This window comes from Botrytis byssoidea (genome assembly GCF_014898295.1).
Source record: "Botrytis byssoidea strain MUCL 94 chromosome Unknown BBYS_012, whole genome shotgun sequence".
NCBI lineage: Eukaryota > Fungi > Ascomycota > Leotiomycetes > Helotiales > Sclerotiniaceae > Botrytis > Botrytis byssoidea.
Window position 1 is genome coordinate 749373 of NW_024065853.1, and position 25990 is coordinate 775362.

At 40.6% G+C, this 25990-nt stretch overlaps 7 protein-coding genes across 7 annotated transcripts; 4 read left to right on the forward strand and 3 right to left on the reverse strand.

Annotated features, from left to right (window-relative positions):
• Window positions 1-27: 27 nt before the first annotated feature.
• EAE97_006643 (uncharacterized protein) lies at window positions 28-1179 on the reverse strand (the record flags this gene model as incomplete). Its single annotated transcript, XM_038877156.1, has 4 exons — window positions 28-207; window positions 244-685; window positions 742-982; window positions 1113-1179. 4 exons carry the CDS (start codon window positions 1177-1179, stop codon window positions 28-30), a joined length of 930 nt encoding a protein of 309 aa, XP_038732088.1.
• Window positions 1180-2932: 1753 nt separating this feature from the next.
• Window positions 2933-4481, reverse strand: EAE97_006644 (uncharacterized protein; the record flags this gene model as incomplete). The annotated part of the gene is made up of 2 exons (XM_038877157.1): window positions 2933-3378; window positions 3431-4481. The coding sequence occupies 2 exons, from the start codon at window positions 4479-4481 to the stop codon at window positions 2933-2935; spliced, it is 1497 nt and encodes a 498-aa protein (XP_038732089.1).
• Window positions 4482-6335: 1854 nt separating this feature from the next.
• On the forward strand, window positions 6336-7564 carry EAE97_006645 (uncharacterized protein; the record flags this gene model as incomplete). Its single annotated transcript, XM_038877158.1, has 3 exons — window positions 6336-7254; window positions 7282-7462; window positions 7495-7564. The coding sequence occupies 3 exons, from the start codon at window positions 6336-6338 to the stop codon at window positions 7562-7564; spliced, it is 1170 nt and encodes a 389-aa protein (XP_038732090.1).
• Window positions 7565-10782: 3218 nt separating this feature from the next.
• Window positions 10783-12218, forward strand: EAE97_006646 (uncharacterized protein; the record flags this gene model as incomplete). Its single annotated transcript, XM_038877159.1, has 3 exons — window positions 10783-11141; window positions 11203-11552; window positions 11607-11953. 3 exons carry the CDS (start codon window positions 10783-10785, stop codon window positions 11951-11953), a joined length of 1056 nt encoding a protein of 351 aa, XP_038732091.1.
• Window positions 12219-13393: 1175 nt separating this feature from the next.
• EAE97_006647 (uncharacterized protein) lies at window positions 13394-15913 on the reverse strand. The gene is made up of 4 exons (XM_038877160.1): window positions 15546-15913; window positions 15070-15369; window positions 14796-15011; window positions 13394-14744 (listed from the first exon to the last, which is right to left on the reverse strand). The coding sequence occupies exons 1-4, from the start codon at window positions 15558-15560 to the stop codon at window positions 13797-13799; spliced, it is 1479 nt and encodes a 492-aa protein (XP_038732092.1). The 5' UTR covers window positions 15561-15913; the 3' UTR covers window positions 13394-13796.
• A 3582-nt stretch (window positions 15914-19495) lies between these two features.
• On the forward strand, window positions 19496-21248 carry EAE97_006648 (uncharacterized protein; the record flags this gene model as incomplete). The annotated part of the gene is made up of 3 exons (XM_038877161.1): window positions 19496-19941; window positions 19996-20581; window positions 20709-21248. The coding sequence occupies 3 exons, from the start codon at window positions 19496-19498 to the stop codon at window positions 21246-21248; spliced, it is 1572 nt and encodes a 523-aa protein (XP_038732093.1).
• A 1965-nt stretch (window positions 21249-23213) lies between these two features.
• Window positions 23214-25985, forward strand: EAE97_006649 (uncharacterized protein; the record flags this gene model as incomplete). The annotated part of the gene is made up of 5 exons (XM_038877162.1): window positions 23214-23223; window positions 23290-23387; window positions 23440-24052; window positions 24259-25751; window positions 25806-25985. 5 exons carry the CDS (start codon window positions 23214-23216, stop codon window positions 25983-25985), a joined length of 2394 nt encoding a protein of 797 aa, XP_038732094.1.
• Window positions 25986-25990: the final 5 nt, after the last annotated feature.

Genomic DNA, 25990 nt, shown 5'->3' on the forward strand with positions numbered 1-25990 from the left:
GAAAAGGGAAATCGAATGGCTGCATATTCAATGACTCGAAGGCGGCATATCCAAAGCTTTGAAAGCAGCAACGGCTTGTGCAGCACTAACAGCCAGTGATACTATCGCCAAAAATAAAGTCGATGCTCCAAATATAATTACACCCCAAAAAGTACAATAATTCAACGCATCTCTCTTGTCTCTCCAGAGTTGTCGAAATCCTTGAGGCTTTTAGAAATCCATGTAAAACTTCAATTGACGAACTCTGTTTTCGAAGATGCCGAAATTCGAGTATTGGAAAGTGGTCTTTTCGTGGGCGTCAGGATCCAGGTCGGCGATCCACCCAGTACCCAAACTCGAAACATGATAATTGCTTATTCCCTCAATCTCAGCCCTGCTCAAAGGTGCTGGATCGCGATAATCAGATTGCCATGGATACATTATAGGATCAGAGTCACAATATGAGTATGGGACCGGGTCGAATGATATACCTTCGTATGCGCGTTTGAGCACTCCCATAGGATCCTTGGCAAAATGAAGAAATCTCAATGCCGTATTAAAACATGATTTCTGGCATTTAAGCGTTGCGTATCGATAGGAAAATATCATTGCCCACGAGGCTGCAATACAGCTATTCAGCCAGTGGGATGACTGGTCATCAAATTTATCCTTTTTCTCGCGTGAACAGATTTGACCGGGATCAATGCTTTTGAATTGTTTAGTATCTTGCCAGGATTTAGCAGGTCACGAAGGGGGGCTCACAGAGTTGTTTGCAAGCTTTCGAATTGAGAAAATGGGTGTAATCGTGAATATGCAAGATACAGTATTCTCTCCGGGATATTTAAGATCAAATGTTCTTCTATATATTCGGTCCAATATATTTTGAGATTTCCGATCGTCCTTAACGCTATTATGTTCAGACTATCAGTTTGTATGGTGTTGCCAGTGGCAATCTCGAGCTCAGATAGATCGAACATGGGAGTTTCAAAAAAGGTTCTCAGCTCTATAAGACTTAGAGCTAAGATTTTCAGTTCCCGTTCCACATATTCGTCTATTAACTAGAGTCAGAATTTAACACCATAGCCTATGGCAATCTGGGGAGAGAATGAAATTATCAACAGCGCACGATTCACCGAAAAAAGAATACCAGGAGACTTCAGCATGGACAAAGCCAGGCAAATTCTCGGATCCTGTCTCCATGATGAAAAGGATAAGTAAGAATGAGAATAAGCAGCATGACGCTAATCTTCAAGAATCCTGAAAATAAATTTACATGATGTGTTTTACAGCAAACTGGAAAGTCTGAGGTGTTAGTGATCTCCGGGTGAACCATGTCATCCGAACCCAAGCGAGGATTCCCCCGGACATCTCGTGTAAAAATATCTTAAATCATTTCCCCCCCCCCTTAAAAAAATACCAATGGAATTCTTATCTCAAACTCTCACTCAGTCCCCGTGACTCCACTACCCCGCCCAGCCTATCCATTCTACCCTTCCATACCAACTCACCCCATACCATACCATACCGTATTCAAAACCAAAAACGACACACACAGTACCTCGCTTAATACGATTAGTCATCTCGAATACCCTAGCTTAGCTTAGTTTGGTTTGAGAACTAGACCTGGGATTGGGTAGGTATGTCACGATCTCGAAATGATACTTAGGTATCTGGGTACTGGATTTCTGTTGATGACGATAGTGGTAATGATAATGATAATCACAAGCTTTTGATTGTTTGTAATAGGAAATGTGAAATATATCGCGCTGATGCGTGACTATCTAGATATCAATTTTCCTCCATCTCCCTCTCTCATCTCCATTCCATCTCCGTCCCTCTTCCTGATCCTCTCTCATATACTCATCATCATCATCATCATCATCATCAGAATCTCACAAATCACAAAATCCTTCTCATAACCCCAATCTAATCCAATCCCGATACACCATCCCAAATTCCCGCTAAACTATCCATTCGCCCTCAGAAAACTCTGATGATACACACACTCATACTAGAAAAACTAATGGATCCGCCTCTTCGTTAATTTTTCTGCATCGATATCAATATCAACGTCAACCTCCACCTCCACCAAAGCTCGTGAAATCGTGAGGTATAGAAAAAAGAGAAAGATCGGATGGAATACACTCACAGCAAATCCAATGAGCTTTTATGAATTAATCAAATATCGAGATATACTGAGTACTTACTTCTCAGTTTATACAGCATCGCACACGGCATCACAACAACAGCGCCAATTCCATCATCTACCTCCGCAAATTTTACCCCATCTCCCATCTCCCAAGCCACACCCAGCGAGCGAGCAAGCAAGCAGATCCGCCGCACCCAAAATCCCAGAAGGAAAATTCATCACCAATTGACTTTTCATTCATTCAAGATCTATCCCTTCTAATCTATTTTATTTCATAATTCCCAAAGGAGAATATCTAAGACTACTGGTCTACTAAAATAGACGTTAACTTTTCTAATTTACAAGGAGAAGAAAATAAAATGAAGAAAATAAGAAACCCTTTTGTCATTCTTTTTTGTCTGTGTACTTACAGTGTCGAGTTCGATATTCGTGTATCGTGTTGAGCTTTTTGTCGTATCAATTCTCCCGTTGTGTCATCCAGCCTTTTGGAACATTACCAAATCACCAATCCTTGACGCGCATGTATTCAATCCAGAAGGAGTGATTCCAATCACAACCAAGGCTCCATTTTATTCCCCTTCCCAAATTCTCACATCATTCTTACCTCTCCTGAATGCCCATCTCCCGCTTCTAATACGCATCTTCATTCTCGCACACCACCCCTCACCCCATCTCTACCCCCACCTCTACCCTTATGCTCATCCTCATACCTGTCCCGTTCCCATCCCCGAACACCACATCCCCACCTCTACTCTTATACCGATTCTATCCCCATCTCATACCCATGCCATTTCCGTCCCCACCCTACAACTTAAACCCTGGCGGTCTAACCACTCCCTTCAGCCCCCCCTCCTTCTTCCCACAAACCGCAAACTGAATTTTCGGCAAAACCGGTACTCTTTCCTCCCACATCTCCTCCATTCTCTCATTCCAACTTCTCCTCGGATTCGCCATCTTATATTCCATTCTCGATTTATACTTTTCCTGCAATCCCGGATTATCTCTCGTCATCGTCAACAACAAATAACTTATCTTTCCAATGTGTTTCTTAAACTCTGATGTATTGAGATCCTCCACCAATTCAGCTGTGATTTGAGGATTCATGTGGCCAGTGTAATGTACCCAAGTGCGATAGCGTTGCAATTCCCAGTATTGATATGCGATTTTGATGGCGCGTTTCATGTTGAGCATTTCTTGGTAGCCTTCATAGTCGTGGAGATGGTTTTCGGAGATGTTGGTCCATTTAAATTCTAGCAGGAATTAGTAACGTGCGACTTAAATTGAATGAAGGAGAGAACTTACCTTTAACTCCAATGAGACTTTCAGTGCGATAGTAAATCGTAATTTCCTTAATATTGAATGGATGGAAATGACCAAGTGTCCTAGTAGGAGGTGGTATAGCGGTTGATGGTATAACTGCTGCCCAAGCTTTTGCGACTTCTTTATCATAAAGTTCGCGTCTTTCCCTAGCTGTTAAAGAACTCTTCATCAACATCAACATAGTATCACTTGAGAGTACTGGTTGATTTGGATCCAAATCATATAGAAAAGCATTGAGTGCAATGCGTCCTTCGAGTTGATGTTCATGTTCGATCCAAAAAGTTTCGTGTCCATTGGAAAAATCATACATTGGCATGATGCGATCCATTCCATTGATGTGACGATAGATGGTTGCTGGACCAGTTTCCGAACCAGGTTCCCAATTCATCTTGGAGCAAATGGTACCATTCAAACTCTCTTGGGTGTAAATACTCAATCCAACTTTTCGTGCTTCAGAATTGATGTAGAGGATATCTGGTTGTGGACAAGCCCACTTGAAATCATAATGACGTACCGATCCACTACTGAGAGGAATCAATTGAAGACGTTTGCTGATATGATCATAAACATTGATATAACAACTAGTGGATGAATGAATAAACGGATTCCTAAGACGCCAGACAGGTATATCTCTTGGTGTCAAATTATTGGCATATTCTTCCCAAATTTTGAGCCGAATTTCTTTTGGAAAGTCTGCGAATTTGGGCAAAGAAGGGTCTGTATCGACTGTCATGACGATCTCATGGTAGGACTTGATTTTCACTCTTGCAAGATCAGCAAGATTGTGGCTCTTTTTCATTCGACGTAAGCCCAATTTTTGAGGATGGCGTGAAATGAGAGAAAGGTCGAATGGGGTAGAAAGATGAAGTTGAGACGGTTGGAAGTGATGAGCTGATGGGTTGATGCGATTTTGAGCTTTCAATCCATGGTGAGTATGGTGAGTATGGCGAAGAGCAGGACTACAAGATAAATCGAAGGGGAAGCAAGGCTGAGTGACATAATTATGTTCGATTGGATTCGATTCGTCAATCATCTTAACAAAATTTGAACCTTTGCGACCTCGACCTTGAGAAAGAAACCTTGAGCCAAGAATTGGTGGATGTAATTTGAGAACAAAGAACAAAATTAAAGGCGGAAATTGGTTAGAGCATGAAAGTACATAAAAGGATTGAAATGAGCGCCAAGATTGGTAGATGAAATCCAAGATCTTGATAAAAGAGCGTGAAACTGATGATTAGAACTGAGGAAGGAAAAGAAAAGGAATTTTGAACTTCCAAGAGATATTGTTGCTGGCAAGAGTTAATGGTAAAAGTTTGAGAATTGAATCTCAAATATACTTAAGTTTGTGGGGGGATAAACATTGACAAGCTTTGATCCCCGATCCCCGATCCCCGCAAGGAGGGTATTTTTATCAACATTGTTCCCATCGATGATTGAGGAAGTTTTCTAGTCTTGCTTAGATCGGATAACTGTCTTTGACTCTAACCTGAGATCTCAACACTTTATTCGGGAACCTTGACAGTTCGAAGAAGTTTGCCGAACTTTTCCCTGAACAAAGCTTTCTCTCATATGGATCTAACAACTCTATCGTATATTGGCGGTATTTGTGGAGCAAGACTTTACCTACATGTTTCCTCACGTGTTTGACCACTTATAGTCAGCAGCTAGTCTACCTTTACAAAGAATGCCACTACCCTTATAATGATTAATGATTAATGATCAATGATCAATGAATATCAAATTCAAGAAGTAATAATTAAATTCAGAGCAAAGTAAATAAGGAGGTTGAAAGAACGGTCATGTCATGTGATGACACAATACAAACCTAAGAAAACAGATAAAGATGAAAGGTCTTAGGCAAGTTTTCCCAAAGTTCGGGTAGGGAAAAATGTGAATTTGAGCTATGGTCTTGGAGGATTTGTGAATTAAAGATTGCTGCACCTAACTTGATAGTCAATATAGATAGAAAGACATGAAAACATTCACTATACCAAGGTAAGGTTTCTAAGGTAAGGTCTCCAAGGTTAAACAAACAATGCTTGGTCGAGTACCTATGGCTCAACCCTCAGCTGTCCTCTGTGTCAGGTTTTTCTTTGAAGAACTTGTCTTGTGAGACATACATCTACCAGATGAATGAAAAATGTTCCAAGTAGGGTACTTTTTGTAAAAGGTTATTGAATATCAACAGTAGAGATGTCGAATAGATTACTATGGTAGAGATGTGAGTATGGTAGAGATGTGAGTATGGTAGAGATGTGAGTATGGTAGAGATGTGAGTATGGTAGAGATGTGAGTATGGTAGAGATGTGAGTACGGTCAAGATGCTCTTCAGATGACCTGCTGTATTCTGTCTGGTGAATCAATCCACACTAGGTGCTCGGACCATAACCATTGATCACCTGCATCCTAAACAATTATAAGCAAAGTCTTCGACCCCAATTCCCTTCTCAATGTCAAGGACTTTGGAAGCAGCATCACAGCCCTGACATCATCATGTCAAAATACCATCCACTATCAAACTATTTATCTTGACAATAAAGAAGACATTCCACTCACAACATCCCAAGAAAATCAACCTTTGTCAACTACACTTCAATCCATCATGGTGGCTCCTTTCAACTCTTCTCTTCGAGGAGGCTATAAAGTTCCTAGGGGTAACAAAACTCCGAACCCAGCTAGAGCTTTGAATTCTGCAGAAAAGTCGATACTTATCGATGACGACGACTCAAATCAATCCAATGCTGATCAAACCAAGGACCTCATCAATTCATCACCGGATTGGAAAGAAAAGAGAAAGGGAAGAGGAAATGGGAGAAGAAGAGGAAATGGAAAAAGAAAGAGAAAAAGAGAAACCACAGAAGAATACCACCCTTATTGAAACCCAGAGATGGATAAGGCGAAATCCTCATTAACAATCTCTGTTATGCCGACTACTCCTCACGACAACAAGGAGGAACCCAATCAGCTTGCAACCGATAAGATGGTAGACGAGACATCTAATCATCGGAAAGAATTGCCAACGGAAATTTGGATCGAAATCTGGGAACTCGTCGCAAATAATAATTCAAGAAATCTTGATATCTGGACCTGGAGTGAAAGACCAGAAAAATTATGGGAAATTGAGAAACAGCGAATAATCAACGGCCCTCGAAATTACTCCACTCAAATCCGATGGAATCCATTCAAATTCGTAACAACACAAGTTGTTGCTCCTATTTTACATGTCAGCTGCCTCTCACGGTTGATTGGTCTAAAATATTACAAACTCGCCTTTGGTTGTCGCCTCGGAATGCCCAAAACACCCTCAGAAGATTACTCGATGATTGAGCCTCGAATTTACTGTCATAAAAATGATATTATATGTCCAATGGGCCGTTTCAGCCGTATAGAATCCAAATATTTTTGGATTCAGTTCCCCAAAGAAATATCAGCAATCGCCTTAAATCTAGGCGCGCTCAATAGCATTGCTCCAAAGCTGCACGAAGACAATGATCTTTATGAGAAACAAATTGCTCACGAGCATCTTAGTTATGAGTATTTCAGAGGTCTCAATCGAAATCCCGGTAGAATTGATAAAACGGATTCCCTTTTTGAAAGCGATCAGGGTGAGAAATTTTCATCGCGTGCGTCAAAGGTTTACCTATATTATTTTAACGACTACATCTGCAAACAAGGCCCCAAAGATTTTCGATTCACATCACCCGTCAACGACTCGTTTATTCGAAGCTTACATGGTGATGAAGCATCAGATTATAGCTTCGATAATCTTTTGGCGCATGCTGGATTTACCAACCGTGTACATCATCGTAAGGGTCAAGACGATATGTATTGAGAATGGGTAAAATGGCTTGAATATGGAGGTTTAACATGGTTAAAAGATGGGGGGCCTAAACCTGGTTATATCATAACCCACAACCCTACGCCATATAGTCAGACTAGAAATGAGTTTCTTGCAAACATAAGACCTTGGCAGAAAGAGATTTTCATAAAACGTGGTGTTCCTAATATTGGAATGTAAGTACAACTTTCTTCAATCCAGAAAATAGACAAATACTAATCTTCCGTATGGAAATTCTAAATTTTGGGTTCCAGGAGCTCCTGAGGTTCAATACATGAACCTCGAAATTCATGGTTAAGGGGTTTTGTTGGATTGCATGATTTGGTGTGGAAGTGGTATGGGTATGATCGACGAAGGATTGATGGTTTGGATTGAGGAGGTGATGATTGATAGTAATGAGAATGGGCTATGTACCTGATGATCAGTGGTCAAGATTGTGATGTATTTGATAGGGTCCACCAGTGGTCTGAAAGTTATTGGGTTGGATTGATGAAGCCTGATAGAGACAGGATAAGCCAAAACGAAGCACCAAATCCCAGAATCTAGGTATTCAAAACAGATAAAAGTGAAATAATAGCAGTGATCTTTTCAATATACAATTTCATGAACAAACCCTTTCACAAATCATCGTAAGCATCCGAACTGATCATTTTCATGATTTACAATGAATGGAGTGAAGTTGGAAAAGAGTATTCTTGAATGATGTAAGCTATTCCTGATAAGGACTAGATTACTGGTAAGGGCACGGTTCATTTCACGTCAACTTGGCTTGCATATACCTGCCACGCCGCGGGTAGTACGAAGAATCGACTACCGTTGAGGGTTTGAACTGATTTGAGCGACTCGACTGTAATTTGATATGCTGGGCTATAAATTGGACAGGAGATGTGTATTTTGTTCTGAAACTTATGGAAGATGTTTCGACATGTGAATTATAATATTTATCGTATGCATGTATGTACTGGGTATGAGCATATCAAGGATAGAGGATGAAGAGAGAGAGAGGAGAAAGCATCACGGTACTTCCTTGTTTGTGGGGTATGTTACCCGGTAGTGATAACGGGTGTAACTAACGGCAGTCAAAGATCCCTATACCTTGATTATTACGGTATAATCCATACCTACGTATTTGATATAGGATTCAGGAGCAGGTAATCTTACATCTGAGTATATGATTTATCGAATACATCTCATATCTAGATCATAAATCAAAAGATGATTTTCCGGAATTTGGTTTGTGACTTCTAGTTTTCTTTCCTCTCTTGGTATTATACATATTACTATGTATATGTCTATAGAGTATTGCTATTGGAGAATTACTTATACATGCGAAGACAATACTATTTATTGACTCTACATCACTCTTCACGAAGGGCTAAGATGTGTGATCTGGGTATCGGCAGCATGTCGTCACGAAATTCGGATTGTTGGATTTAGAGAGAGCATTTAGATTTGGATGAAAACCCATAAAAGATGTTTTAATACATATATCCTCTTCGATATTCTTGCATGTACGCAGATACCGAAAGATTGCGTTCAAAGTACTTTGGACTTGGATTCGGGAATGGTATCTCAAAGGATTGAGTGACGGATTGGTTGTGGTTGATGAATGGATTTCATTATTATTTTGTTGATTATTTACAAGACACCCTTTATATACTTGAGTGTGTGACATTAAATGAATACGTAGGTCTTGTACTTCAGAATTTAAACATTATTGGGAAGAGTAAGGAGGTTAAACGTCACCCCCACAATCACGAAAACGATGTCCGGAATATTCATCACAGCAATCACGAGCCTATGTACAAGTATATCGAATATATATCTTTATAAATTCAATTGAAAAGAGAAGTTATTTCACTCTTCACCTGCATAAAATGAAAGATTTCCACGTTAGATTTTCGACATATAGCACAGCGTCATTCAAATATCGAAAGAATACACTATCCTTATACCGAAGAAACCAGACAGAATATTTAAACTTTAGAAGAACTTCAATCATGCCCAATAATACACAATCAATTCAAGCACTTTATCCACATACTCCGAAATCAAAAGACGCAGGAATACAAACTCTCATACCTAACAATTCCGTGGAGGAATATTAATTTCCGTATCGTATCATCATGTACCGGTAAGGTATCAATCAGGTGCAAACCGACTGACTCAAGACCACGTCCATTGAGTGTGGAGTCCAGTTCAAACATACCGGTAAGTCATTAAGTACCGTTGGATCTACATACATCTGACCTTTATGATATTCCGTACGACCATACACGATAGCAAAACTCGGATGTGAAGGTTCAAATACTCCATTCGCCTTAAATACCTCGGTAGATTCCTCCGCGGTAAAACTTCATTTTGTTGATCGTCGTCACCCTTTCCTATAACAAAATCCGGGGTTGAAAATTCCCACCTACAGACAGCGTGAATTCAGCTCGCTTACTTTCTGCTCATTATACCCGGATATTTTGGTCACAGAAACAAAATTGATGCAAGTTAATTAATGCAAAATGATTGCAAAGCTTTCTTTCTATTTGAGGATTTGCTTCTTTTCGTTTGTATGATGTGGTGATTAAAAAAAGAAATACACATTATACTCGACAAACAATTCGTGAACCACAGCTTTCATCAATCGGTCCCTTCGGACCTTCGGATGACTCCCGAGCAATATTGGAAAAAGATACGAAGTACGAAGTACCAAGTATTAAATACAAATTTTCCCGATCGAATCTCGAAGATTGAATCACAAATACATACTATAAAAATGATTAATTCATTAAAATCGGATATTGCGAATATACGTTCAATAATTCTCCATGGTTCTCCTATTCTTAGTTACTCGTTCGTCGGTACTCCAAGCCCAGACTAGGTATATGAATCTTCAAATCGCATGACGTGTATCTTTTCTGGAAGAATCGTTTCGCGCCAAGGAGAATTTCCCACGCTGGAATGCTTGTCAAGTGCATATCCGCTGTTGCCCAGTTCTGTCAAGAAACGAAACGGTCCACGAGGACATCGATCAGCCTTGTTTTATCCTTCACGAACTTTCATCCCAAGAACCATGACCCGCGTCCGAATACAGTCTCTCATTGGATCGGTAAAATGTCTAGACTCATGTACCCCACAAATTACCCCTGAACTCTTCCCCCAACACGGAGCGTCTAACTATCTTTGTCAAAATGAAACACCAAATCCATTCCCTCTATTTCCTGTGTCGCTTATCGAAAGATCCATCTCTACCCCTCAACTCATCTTACTTCATTTATTTTTCATCTATTTCGAAAGCGTGGCGCTACGTCCACTCCTCCTTCTGGACGCATAATAACCACATGCTTACATCATTTCATTCCCATATATAACTCTCCCTTCTTCTTGTGCCAATTTTCCATTTCTCTTGGCCATCAAAAGTTGATTCATTCTTTCCTGTACAAACCATTCTATACCTCATTTTTTAACCCTCACATTCCTTTTTTCGAAAAAATCATCCATCAAAATGAAGTTTACGCAGGTCGCACTTCCTCTTCTTTTCTCTGGTGCTGCTTTTGCCGCACCAGCTGCCGACAAAACTTTGAAGGCGAGATCAACTCAAATCTGTGGTCAATATGACAGTGTCGCCACGGGTGCTTACACCGTTTACCAAGATCTCTGGGGTAAAGATTCAGCCACATCCGGATCTCAATGCTCGACCGTTACTTCCTTGAGTGGTTCGACCATTGTTTGGTCCACATCGTGGAGCTGGGCCGGTGCTTCAAGAAGCGTTAAATCGTATGCCAATGTGGCTTTGAACTCGGTTGTCACTGCTGGTGTCAAAGTCTCTTCTATTTCTGCCATTCCTGCGGTTTGGAAATGGGGGTAAGCATTCACCGTCACTTTTATTTTTGTGAACAAACAATTGATTCTAATCTTTTCATAGATACACCGGATCATCCATCGTCGCTGATGTCTCCTGGGATATCTTCACTGCCTCTACCGCTGGAGGAACCAACGAATATGAAATCATGATTTGGTTAGCCGCTATCGGAGGAGCTGGACCAATTTCTTCCACCGGTTCCCCTATCGCTACCGCCACCATTGCTGGTTATGAATTCAAATTGTACTCTGGACCCAACGGAGACACCACTGTTTACTCTTTTGTCGCATCTACTGAAGCTACCAACTTCAATGGTGATCTTATGGATTTCTTGAACTACCTGGCTACCAATGAAGGATGGTCCACCAGCCAATACATTAACGTTTTGGAAGCCGGAACCGAACCTTTCACTGGTAAGAAATCCATTCTCCAATTTCACATCCAAGATTACTAATCCCCACCTCTAGGTAGCAACGCCGTCTTCGACGTCTCCGCCTACAGCGTCTCCATCACCCAGGGAAGTGCCGTCAAAGTCATAGCCAGCTCATCCACCCCCGTCAGCACCAGCAAAGCAACCCCCACCACCACCTCCACCATCAAAGCCACCAGCACCGTCAAAACCACCGTCGCAGCCGTGCCCACCAGCAAAGCCACATCTAGCAAAACCAGTGTTGCTGCCGTGGCCACCAGCACCCCCGCTTCTTCTTCCACTGGTTCTGTTCCTTTGTACGGTAACTGCACGGGAGGACTCGCTTGTGCCACGGGTACTTGCGTCGAGCAAAATGCTTATTACTCCCAATGTGTGGCTGCATAAATGAATAGAGTGAGACTAGGTCTTCACAAATAGTTTACCAGTTTTCGATCTCTTTACACATTGATTACACATTATACATCATATCACATCACATTCAACACAACATCATACAACAGCAAAAACCAGCAGGCGTTAAAAAACTAAAAGCTAATATTTAAGCCTTACAGTAATCGCGACGATTATTCCCGAAGTTCTTGGATTGAATATCTCTTAACAGTCTCGCGTGATCTGATAATTGATGGACATTTCGGATACATATGGAGGATAGTCTAGTTGGTGTACTAGAGGCAGATTTTGTATATACATTTATTTTCTGGAGGAGGATGAGGATTTATTTTTTGAATACATATTTTGAGTGTTTTCAAACTTTTGATGTCTGGTTTTATGATGTGATGATGTGATGTGATGTTGTGATTCTGTGGATATATGTAGTTGGGTTACTGATTATTTACCCCGCGTATTACGAGTTAATCGTCCAGTCCATGGGTCGTTGAGTTTACTCTTCTGATTTATCTTCAAATCTCATCTCTTTTTGACACAAAAACAAAATATAAATCAAGGTAAAAGCTACTAGGTATTATCAAGCGCCCAGAATTCCCCTATCAATCGTTTCACAAGAAAACATCTTATCAAATCATATTCATCCATCACCATACCATTATCATCCAACCAAACCTCTCCAATCCTCCATCTACTCCCTCACATGCTCGAAATCACAAAACCATACACGCCTCCTACTGATCACCACAGATCCTCATTCCCCCTCCCCACCATCCATCTTCACCATTCAAACCTCATTTTTCTCATTCACATCCCCCTTCCAATTTCCCATCTCTCATTCCCCCTCCCCCCCTAAAAGAATAACACTTGCACTACGACTTTAATTCCGCCGTCGTTTAATCATACATACCTAGTACATTCTACACTCTACCCATTCCCCTCATGTAAACAAATTTATTTGCGTCAGGATTCCCTCTCCATACTTTCTATACCCATACCCATCTTCAACCTCCAAGCTCAGCCTGCAACTCATAGCTAGCCTAACCCAGCGCTAGCACTACATATCAGAACATATAATCTCTCTACCCTAAGTCCCATAATAGGATAACAGAAATCGTCCACATCCCAATACTATCCTCATTCCCTTCCCATCCCTATTTCATTTCTTCAAATCCCCTTATATCTCTTCAACTTCCCCCTCTACCTTCTTACCCCTTGATTTTTCTTGTACGAAATCTGATATCACATCGTATATACTATCGAAATCACTTACATTCCTCTTTGAGTTGTTCATACTCTTTCTTATCCTTACCTTTTTTCCCATCTTCCATCTCCCATCTCCTACCTACTACCTACCAATCACATAATCATATGAATCCACGAGTATTCGTGTCAAACTTTCTGGTCCATAATACATCACAACTTCATCGCAAGAAATAATATGCTCGAGAAAGGTATCACATTTATCCATTAATTTTCCTTGATTCACAAAACCATCACCCTAAAAACATCAAGCCCATACATAGGCATATCCTCCTCAAAATATGACTTCCTCCCAAATCCCCAAAATCTCCCTCCAAAATTGATCCCCCAAAATCTCACCATCAAAATCCAGTATCATTCTTCAAATAACACAATCAAATCCACCAATCCACCAATTTATACCATCATAAACAAAATTCCCCAAGAAAATCATCCCCATTACACATCTCATGACTTATAGTATTCGGTGGAATCCAGCCACATCATGTACAATGAAAATGCGTATGCATGCGATAATGATAAAAATAAAATATGTGCAAGAATCGAAATATTGTAAAAGAAAAATGTATCAAGAGTGAATTTAGATCAAGACTAATCCAACACCGAGAACAGCTACCAAAGCAATCATGCTACCTTCAATTTTTCTAGCCGAACTCTTCTTGGTTGTTGTAGAACTAGCAGCGGATGAAGTACCAGTAGCAGTTGATGAAGATGAAGATGAAGTTGTAGAACTAGATGTAGCATTTGAGCCAGTAGATTCACCGGATGGTGTGTTACTTGCGTCATTTGCTAATGGTTTGATGGCAAGATCAGAAATAGTATTTCCTCCAACATCAGTAACTTTTTGGGTGACCTTGGTGTTTGAAACCGAAATTATCTTTCCATTGTTGGCATTTTTGATACCGTTATTGATGAGATCTTCAGCTCCGGGTGGAACAGCTGGGATAGTCCAGTTATTGGCAAAGGTTGTGCTAGTGATGAGAGATGAATCACAGGATGGTGCGGTTGTAGTGGTGTTTTGTGCCTTGACTCCTTGAATGCTAGTAATGTTAAGGGTGTTGAACTGATCCTGGAGTGTGTTGTAATCGGAAAGGAGTTGAGCGGAACCATCATCATTGATAGTAACCAATCCATAGTTTGAGGTTTCTTGAGAGAATTCATAAACCATTCCACCGGAAAGAACTGGAGTCATCAATGGACCGTAAAGAACTGGAACTTCTGTGAAAACACGAGGAGCTGGAACATTGCAACCATATTCAGAGAAGAAAACGGGAACACTAGTGTTGCTGAAATCCGAAATAAGAACATCATAACCGGAAGTCGTGTATGAAGAGTCTCCACACCATGAGTAACTGTTGAGAGCAAAGACATCGGCTCTTGATGGATCGGAGTCATCTCCGGTAGTAGTGCATTGAAGGTAATTCCATGTATCGAGGAGAATGTCGCGAACATCTGCAGCACTGTAACCGACTGGAATGGAGCGGGAAGCATGCTTTGAGATATAGTTCTTAAGATCACGAGTGACGGCCTAGATGTGTTAGTTGATTTGGAGCGAGACGGAGCGATTTTGTAAACTTACTCTCATGTATGGGGGAACGCTTCCTCCAGTTTCATCATCATTAACAACTTCATTTCCAGCAAAGAAAAGTAAAGTATTTGGGTAATCCTTAAAGGCCTCAACAACTGCGAAAGTTCTGTTCAAGTATGAAACATCGTATGTGGTTGCTGGAGAGCTTCTATCGATACTCTCGCCGGATAAGGGAGAATTGACATCAATTAACATATAAATGCCGACCTATTATGTGTTAGTTGTCTCTAGTCAAGAACGAACCTTGAAGCCACAAATCACTCACCTCGTTGAAGATACTGGCGCACTCATCATGATTAAGATTTCCATCCACATTATAGACCCGAATAGCATTAACACCCAATTGTTGCATCAAAGCGGCATCTCTCAAACAGACGGCTCCATCACTCAAAGGATCAACACCGCTCGCAGGGTTATAACCTGAAGATCCACCTGGTTGATATGCGACACCCAAAAGTTGAAATCGATCACCGGTAACAGAGTTGACGAAATCGGAACCTTGGATTTCAATCGTTTGTACAGCGAGTGTAACGGTTGCGCAAAGTGCGAGGACGGTTGTGGGAATCTAAATTATCGAGTACAAATTAGTATTGCATATAATTGCACAACAATCCATGATAGGTTATGCATGTGTTTAACGGTTCACAGTGCGATGAAATGCGATGAAAGCCGTTGTGTTTTCAAGTCATTGAAGTCATTCAAGCCATCAAACTGTAAGGGATCGAGGATTTGTAAACATACCATAGCAGACAACATGATTTTTGATTTCCTCCAAAAATTAATTAAGTAATTGGTAGGTAGGTAGGTAGTACTATAAACAAGTCTTCTACGAGAGAAAAATCAAGTCCAAAATACCAAGAACAAAAACGAGAGCAAATGGGAGAGCAAAGATGGGATGGACCAAATCTTTGAGAGTGTAAATGTAGAGAGAAGTATTAATTAGTAGAAATTCGAAAGCCTTTCAAACGAGTGAAGTTAGGATTTCCAAAACAAAATTAAATTAAATCAATCGTTCTTGCAAAATTCACAAGAGAGGAGAGCAGAGCAGAGCAGAGCAGAGCAGAGAGACGATAAAAGAGAGAGAGGTGAAGAGTAAAAGAAAGATCAAGGAAGCTTCACTTCAAAAAATAAAAAGTGGAGCATATGAAGCTTATTTGGACTAAAGGAAGGATGACACGGTCAAATACTTGAATAATTGAGGGGCCCGATTGGGGCTAATCCATGATAAGTTTAATTTTGATAAGAGATTAAACTCAATACGAGATATAAAACTAATCTATAATAGGAAAGGTTGACGATGTGATGAGGATTATTAAGATGAATTTAATAACCGCTTCCTCTAAAAGGTCCTCTAAAGGATGCATTTCGAATGGTTGAGATTTGAATCTTGGTACCTAACTATGAAGGTTTGAATCGTTTCATATCGATTGTTTTATCATTTGATGAAGATAGAGAAGATAGCGATTGATGATTCTCTAGGATGGATGAGGATTGATGAAGATTGATGAAGATTAATGTATCACAATCACGAGACACGCAACGGGTATTTTCTCTCAATTACATCACAATGTGTCCGACCGGCTATTCCACTATGGTAATCCGTAAAAAAGAAAAAAAAAAGAAAAAAAAGAAAAGGGGATGCAAAATGAAACAAATGAGGTGAATGGAGATCCGAGATCCGATATAATCCCGATGACATCTATCTGCATTTATCAATGGCCGTTAGCCGTTTGTTGATCTTTGGTGTACGATGTCTTACAAAGTCTTCCAAGAAATCAAGGAGTTGCTCAATATGTTGGGACGTGAAAATAAATGTACATACATATATATATATATATATATATATCTTTCAACCGATCCTATTGTGTGACGGTGAGATTGAGATGGAATTCATATTGGTTCAACAGACTACGGAAAATTATAGTAACACGGGTATGCAGTACACACGGGTAACTAGGTAGTTTTATCGATATCGATATGTCAAAAATACCGACATCTTTAAATAGGATACCTACTTAGTATGGATGTTGAAAGCCAATGAAAAATCAATGTGGCTCGTATCGCCACATTCTACATACCTATACATACTTGGAACCTTCTACACGAAGTTTACATTTATCACAATACGAACTACATTCACGAATCACGATATATCCACCACGCCTGTCCGACTCCATTATAAGAATGTCCGGTGTGAGAAAGTTCTCGTACACGGACAGACATCGTATTCTCATTGCTGATCATCACAAAAAATCCCGTATATCTTTTGATTAGTATCTCTTCTCAATTCTTGTTGAAAATTACATTTCCTATCATTCAATTCATTTCATCCCGAGTACCGGGTAACCAATTAGATCACTTCTTCAGTACGACGTAGTTTTGTTGCATGTCTGAACCTATGAATCTGCTGCCCGTAAACAGTAAGCATGCTCAGAGTGTCTGATTGGTCGATGAGACGATACTTTATTGGCAATACCTTAGTAGGATTGTTCACTCGCCACCTATTGGCTGTACCTAGTAGTTCTATTTTAATATCATAACATCAATGTAGGATCTTATCGTCGTAGAAATCTCAAACTTCAAGTCAAACTGATCATGGGCATGAGTAGTAAGGATTAAGAGAAATCGCTCTCGGTCGTTAAATATATCCCAGCAGGTATTCGAAGGAATGAGTGTCGGAATATCTGATATTCGTAGCTATTTCACTGCTACTCACATGGCATTGGTTTATGTTGGTACTATCGATAAATGATGGTATTTTTTTGTGTCGTTTTGGAGACCGAGAACGAAAATCCAGTCGTTCACCACGATTTGTCCCTTTCATAAATGTCGGAGGATATTCAGAGAAGACGCAATGCAATTTCCACTCTCTGGGAGAAAATAGCGAGGAATCTTAGATGTTCTTCAGGCTATTCCACAGCATAGAATTATGAAAATCAACTTGATTTGCTTCGGAGGAAACCCGGGGGCATTGAGAAATGGCATGGCATGTCGTGCACAATCAACTTATTCAAATCCCTTTCAACCTTTCCTTCTCATCTCCCAAGTCCCAGGGAAAACTCTTTGACCTTGTCTATTTTCCATACATTCTTCCATTCAAAAATACGTACATTTGCCCTCTTCAAAAACGGAGGAGGAATGACCGCTGACACAAGGTGAAGAGACTCCATTCTTTGATGGTGTAATCAAATACACGCCTGGAGGAATACCGCTTTATGCCAATTGGGGCCCCAGTCTCCTTGAACATCGACCAAAACCAACACCACTTTTAGGTTTTGGTTTTCTACTTTGTTACCTTCTAGTATGCACAATGTACTCGGTCTATTGAGAAGGTAATTTGAGGCTGGAAATAAGGGACACCACTCCTAGAATTCCAATATCCTCGAACATTGGCCCAGAGGAATACCATTTCTCTCCTCGATCTTATTACCTTTGATAGACGCATCGCTTTGATATGGGTGCCGAAAATATCGGTGAGTGGTAATGACAGACAGTGTCGAGGCTTTGTTCTCGACGGCATGATCAAATGTGAGTTTGAAGAATACCACAGGCCTTTAGTCCCCTCGGTCTCGTTACACTCTGGATATGCACGATAGATCCCGTTTGATGATGAGATGAATGAATGTAGGGTATCAAATGTCGCCGGCTTTGTTAAGCTCCGCGGATGTACTGCTAAATTAGGTCCCGACAACATTGTTAGGTGGTACTGCAGCCGCTGTAATAGTAATCCCAAAGTCTGTCCGCTTAAATTGCGTGGCTAAGTTGCCGCTTGATTTCCAATCAAAAGCAAAATACATCATGGAAATATGATTCTTCATCGGACGGGGTCTGGAGCAAAAATAGCTATACATACATACTATTTTCGGTATCGGCCAGCCAATCAAATTAATCCTTGATACCTTTTGTTGCATATCTGAAATTGATAGAAACTAAAACCGTAATCGACATTGTCGATTGTGATCCCAATTTCAGATGTGCAACAAAACTTTTCATCGTCGAACAATCACGTGGACAATAAAGCTTGGAACTAACATTCCTCCTCCTTCGAAAGAGAAGCCCCCTTCTTATCACATCCTTTCATCTCTGGTCTGGGTCACCGTCTTGTTACTATGGTATTCATATCAAAGAGAACAGCGCTAGAAAAGGGGAGATTTACGTCAAGATGGACTTGGAAATATTTAATATCATTATACGCTGGCAGTCTACAGGTCTAGGAAAATCACATAGAAGCAATCATTCCGAAGCTTAATGTTCGTTGTGAGCAAGCAATTTTATTAGTGAGGAAGATGGTGTTACTGTTGAGAGATTCGCTACAGATGAATGAACACATAGAAAAGGTTTGGATAGTTCTGAGTTAAGAGAAAGGCGATCCATATTCTGGACTCTCATTTTCGTGACTCATCTTGTTGATATTTGTATCATTCAGAAGAGTGAATGGGCTAAGTTGAATCACAATGTTTGATCAAGATTGATACAATAGACTGCAATGGCCATACCTAGCTGTATACCCGAATGACGCTAAGTGTATTACCCTTGAATCTAAGTCTAAGCGCATACAGGATGTAGATAAAAGAGCCTCTTCTGTTCCTTCTCAAAGTAAAATTGAACGTGAACATTTCAACCATTATCAGAGGAAGGAACTTTACAAAAAGATACACAAAACACCAACAAGTACATCAAAAACTCAGAAAATGTCTCTTTGGCTAGTCAAAAAAGAAGATCGTCATAAGTACGGTCTTGGAGAGCAGGAAATCATTGCAACCAGCCAAAAAGCCAAAGATGTCCTCGTTACAGGTTTTGTCCTAAATCCATTTTGGCATTCTTTCCAGAAAAGCATTGCTGCTGTTCACAATCCCAACGATGAGCAATACATTCAATGTTTTGAGCATGAGCTGCGCCTTCCGCTTAAAACTTTCCTTGTCTCGTCACTTCCTAACTGTTCATGGATCTTGAACGTTCTTCATCTTGGTTTCGGAGCAGACAAATATGCGAACCCTATCGTCATTCATGTTTGTATTCAAACCCCTCATTACTTCACAGATAACGAGGATGCTGCTCTCAAAGTCGTACAGGGTATGGAGAAGATCATCAAGGAGAATCTAGATAATCAAAAGCATGGAAACGATATGCATGAAAAGTGAGTTTCATGTCAAGTTTATTTATTTGGGCTCCTAACTTATCCATTATCTAGGTTCACTATTGATATCTCTCAAATCTACTATTCGAGTTCCTCAAAGACAGAGATGAATAAGACCTGCGATAACGATCTCCGCTCAACCGATTGCCCCGAAATCCCTGGTGTCAATCTCGCCAACAATTTTCCTTCCGTGTTTTTGAATGACACTCCTTGCCCTGGTCTCTCTATTGGACGAGCAGAAACCAAAGAAAAAATTTATCCGGCTGGTTCGTTGACTGGTTTTCTGCAACAGGGAGACGCAATTTACAGCCTTACTTGCAGTCATGTTGCTTTTCCTGACCCAGAACGTCCATCTGAAGTATACAAATACAACGATGGAATGGAACAGTTTAAGATTACGTTACCCGCATTCAAAGATCATAAAGCAACACTTGAAGCCATGGAGGACGAGATTAAATATGCTAGAAATACAGTCGAAAAGGCAGAGAAACGTCAAGTACAGTGTCCTGAAATGGATTTCTCTATTCGAATACAATTGCGTAAAGAAGAAGAGATTCTATGCATGAGACGATTGAATGTAGCCCAGAACTACGACATTTATGCTGGTTATGTCTATGCTGCTTCAAACGAATGGCGTAAGGTTGCTACCCGTAATGGAATCCTCGACTGAGCTTTAATTCGCAATGCTTGTGTTGATCCTAGTAATCAGGTATGGTTAACTTTTTGATTGGCTTTTGGATGAAGAAAATAACTGATCATTCTAATAGTTACCTACATTTTATTTCCTGAAAGAACCTCAGATCTCGGGATTTATTGAAAAGTTCGGAGAAAAGTATTGGTCACCAGATGAATGTAAGGCTTTTATCACAAGATGTCAAGGCTTGCAGAATTCCATGGAGTTCAATGTCAGTCATCCAAAATCGTTCTCCCTTTTGAATGAGAAGAGTTTGTTCTTCAAACCTGTAAGTCGAACAACAGGTTGGAAAGCATGTGAAGTGAATTTTGTTCGAGCTATTGTTCACAATCAGAACTCGACATCAGATGAACACGTATTCATAGGTGATGATACAAAGGAGGGAAAAGAAAAGATATCTGATGGAGGCGATTCCGGTGCCCTCATTTATAGCCTTGATGTTGACATTAAGGGAAAAACTATTCTTGTACCCATGGCAATGGTTTGGGCAGGAAATAAACACGGCTTTGAAGGCTTTCAAGGTGATGTCACATATGCAACTCCTATTGAAGAGGTTTTGAAGGACATTGAGAGTGAGATGGGATGGGAAAATGGTAGTCTCAAATTCTTCTGAGTAAGGACTGAGGTTTAGTGTTGCTGGATTCAATTTGAATTCATTGAGCGATCATGATAGGATACATGTAATGTCTTCTCGGACTTAGCAGTATCACGAAAATAGCGAATAACATAATCGTATATTCATGTTTTCAGCATTGAGTGAAGTGATTTTAGAGCTGTGTACAATATTCGCAGATCCTGTGCTACTGTAGAGAAAATTCGGACAGAGACGGAGTGATATGTGCTTCGCAGCCAACAGACTGTCCAAACCTCGCTTTTTTGCCAAAAGATATTTGGCAGTTCACTTTTGTGTTCTAAGAATACCCAGTGTTTGATACGTGATGTAATCACCACTCCGCTGACAGAAGGGGCGCGAAATCATAGATGTGTTTCAGACTAACTTGATTTCAGGATAAATCCGAGGGATATTGGGGAACACGCCAGCACTCCCCTTCCCCCTCCCCTCCCCTCTCCGCTTTGCTTGTTCTCAATTCCTAACAGCGGATTGCTACATAACTAGTAAGTACCACTTCTTGAAGAAACAATAATCCGACACCGAAGAGGATTTAAGCATATCTACACGTTCTCAATTACTCATTGAAGAATGGTCAAGACAGATGGCCTAGGAGCGGGATACCAGGGTAATCAAAGAAAACGCTCTAGACATCAACATAGAAAAGGTTTCAACATCCTCGGATTATTTATTCTTTTGAAGGCTTCTAAGAAGTCTGCTAAAGGTTGAGTATTTCTCATATATTGTACAATCTGATCCGAGATTTTAAGATTAATCTTGTCAAGATCATTTTTCTTCTTCTAGCCGATTCTTTGAAACCAAGCCCATGCACAACACAGTCGAAAGCGATCGCTCTGAAATGGCAAGGTTCCTGCTACGATGCACGAACGTCAACATGATTGCCGTGGATGGTCATATACGTACTCCATTGAATCGCGCAATTCAGCTGCAATTCGTGACCATAAACAAGATTCTTCTCGCCCAAGAGGACTTGGCTAATGATGTTAAGGATGACTCGGACAAGACAGCGTTGGGATCGCCGCCTCGCGAAATTCATTGACCCCGCAATCTGGATAAAGGAGAACAAAAGGCGAGGTGCAAGAAAGGTATTTCCTGAGTAAAGCTTGGGTCCATTCATGAACTTTTGCTTTTTCCAAGATACGCGCATGTGGTGGACATTGAAGCTCAATTGACCCATTAATCAATTTGCATATTGATGAACGGTACCTGACTGCGTCCGGCCGTTTTAGGGTTAAGTTTTGCATATCATCGCACCAACAACTTTTGTGATCGTTCACGAAGGATTCCTTTGTTGTGATCCCAGCTCATCATTGGAACCTTAGAGTTTATCTCAGATCTTGGTGGTTCAAAGACTACTTGACAGATACAATGTGTAAATTTGGACTGAAAAGCTTTGGTGGAATCGAGGACGCTCAAAGCCATCAAGATTTATTAAAAGGTTCTCTTCTCATTAACTCATTGTGGAAACAATGTAAAATCATGACAAGTAAAACAATTTAATATATGGATGAGATTCAAGCTTGGCAATGAAACAATGTAAGTTCACGTTTTTTGTTAATTTGGAAATAAAGTGATAAGATTAAGTCTCGAGTGTCGAGTCCTTCCTCGAGGATGGTTGATTCAAGTAGTCGACGACGTCTAATCTGTTACACACCGCTTTGATCTAATCCGGCAGAAAAGTTGACCAAAATATCATTCCATCGACCCAGGACAATAATTTAGAAAACCAACCACCTTTACGGTTAAACCCTCTCCAATTTACATATAGGTTCTTTTGAACCGGTATCTTAATAATATCTATAGGTTCACGATACTTGTAGTGGTACCCGCCATACCTTCCTCTCTTCTTCAACAACGAATTCGATCAACCCCGCACTACCGAGAACTTAGAGTTCACCTAGATCCAAAAAAACAGAACTGGCGCATTTCACATAACGCCTCATCACAATGGCTACCGGTACCCTAGCCTGGGATCCTTTTGTTGGAGAGCATGCAGATGCTGATGCTAACTCTGACACGGCAGACGATGAAAACCTCACAACCTTTTACATTGGACATCATGAGTCTAAACGGCCCTTACCTGTCACAGAATTTGTTTTGCGACAAGCTGGTGATGTTGGAGTATGTTAACCCTCGAGTTATTGAGGCTTTTACTAACTATTCTTTCTATTAGTATGATATGCTCACAAGTCCAATTACAAGTCCCCATTTCCATTCCAGAGTACTTTCATTGATTTCAAATCATTTGGCCGAAATATCAGCTATCGACTCAAGTGATGCGCCAAACAAAGCTACCCCTCCAGCTCCCATTATTCCACCTCTCGATCCTGTCGATACACCATTCACCCCTTCCGATACAGTTTCACAACTTATCGCATATTCTAGTCCTTGGATAGATTTATGTTCTCCAGATCCTCTCATCGCAAATATTTCTCGTCAAGTTTTGAATATCGAAGTCGCATATGCTTCCTTCTGTGGAGTGGGTAATGTTATTATCCCAGGTCCAAGGACATGCAATGGTGGATCAGGAAACAATGGACTTGCTCAATATGCTCGTGCTATTCAAGAGGCTCTCGCAATTGCCAATTATATCAACATTTCAATTCATATGCCTATGTATGGTGTCGAAGACCATACGGAAATGACGGGTGATCTTTTGCCATTTTCCAGATATCAATCAACAACAGATACATCAAAGGGAGAAAATGAAATTGATTTGTACGAGAATTGGGATGCTTGGAATTTGATTCGGGATGTATGTAAATACAATTCCAGACTTTCAGTAGGTAGGTTAATGAAAATATATTTTATTTCTCCATTATTTTCATATTTTTCGAGTTGGGACTCGTCAACTTATGAAATCTTAAAGGCCGTGGCCCAGAACTCAAATCATTGATAGCGTCGGTAATGACATTATTGTTTTGGAACTACGACTTCTACTCCCCGATTGAATGTCATTAAGAACAAACATAAGCTAACCAACATCCTATAGCATTGGCACTTCCCCGTCAACTTCCTATTGAATCACTTCAATCACGTTGGTTTGCCGAGCCCCTAAAATTATTGACCTTTACTCAATCAACATTCTTGAAGAATAAAGGTGGACATCCAGTTTTGGGCAAAGCTCATCAAAATCTCCTCACCCGCTATATGAAGCTTAAGAACCCACCATGGTTACTATTATGTGATGTAGGGCCAGTCCCTGGTTTGGATGATCCAAATCAACAAATTTCAGTGGCCGATGGTTATGCACCCCCAAGTGTTGTTCAAGATGCACCATCTCCAACCCCAGCCGAAGCGGAGCAAGCTAGAAGAAATAGTACCAAATCACAAACAAAATCAAAGGATGTTGCAGCTCATTTGATTTATTTAAGATATCTCCAAAGAAACCAACCAGAGCGAACTCCTATTGAGAAATTTGGATCAGGTTATCAAGATTACTTACAAGCTCCTCTTCAACCCTTGACAGATAATCTCGAATCTGTTACATATGAGGTTTTCGAGAAAGACCCTGTTAAATATGACTGGTATGAGCGAGCTATTGAACGAGCATTATCAGATTGGGTTTTACACAAAAAGCCCACATCAAGTCTTAGTGGTGCCGTTGTTCTTGCAGTAGCTGGTTCTGGACGTGGACCTTTAGTTTCTCGAGCTCTGAAAGCAAGTCAAACAACTGGTGTTCCAATTGAAGTATGGGCGGTGGAGAAGAATCCAAATGCATATGTCCTCCTTCAACGACACAACGAAAATGTCTGGAATGGAGTAGTCAATGTTGTAAAGACCGATATGCGTGCTTGGAAAGGACCATTGAAGAATGCAGCTGGACCTATAGGTCAAGCCGTCACAACATCTTCAACCACTCCAGCAACTACACACGGTAAAGTTGATATACTTGTCTCTGAACTTCTTGGTTCATTTGCAGACAATGAATTATCACCTGAGTGTATAGATGGAGTTCAACATGTGTTAGCACCAGAACACGGTATTTCAATCCCCGCTTCATATACCGCTCACCTTACCCCAATTCTTGCTCCTCGTCTTCACGCCGATATTTCCAACAGATTTTCGGCAGATGAACACGCTACCGATACTCCTTATGTAGTCATGTTCCACGCCATTGATTTCCTTGCCACTTCCGTTCCCGAACATCCTCAAATTCAACAAGCATGGGAATTCTCACATCCACTTCCTGTAAACACATTACACATTGCTGAAGCCAGAAGAGGCGGTGGTGTGAGTGGAGGTGGTGGTGGAAGTATGTCTGGAGGTGATGGTGCTAATGAACATAATACACGTTATGCACGTCTCAAGTTCGTTTGTAAAGATCGAGGTGTGATCAATGGACTCGCCGGATATTTTGAAGCTGTTTTGTATGAAGGTGGAGGAAAAGCCGAGAATAAGGTCGAATTGAGTACGCGTCCTGATACAATTGATGCGAAGAGTAAAGATATGATTTCATGGTTTCCAATTTTCTTCCCTTTGAAGGTAAGTATTTCCTCTCCTCAACTTTACAATCATGAGTCATTAACATATAAATAGTCACCTCTATATATTCCTGATGATTCCGAGGTAGAAGTCAGTATTTGGAGACAAACTGATGATAGAAAAGTATGGTATGAGTGGTTAGTTGAGGCGTTCGTTATGGTGGGACCTAACAAACGCTTGAGAGTGGGTTTGAGTGAGGTAGGTAGTAGTCGATCAATTGGTTGTCTTATGTAAATAGG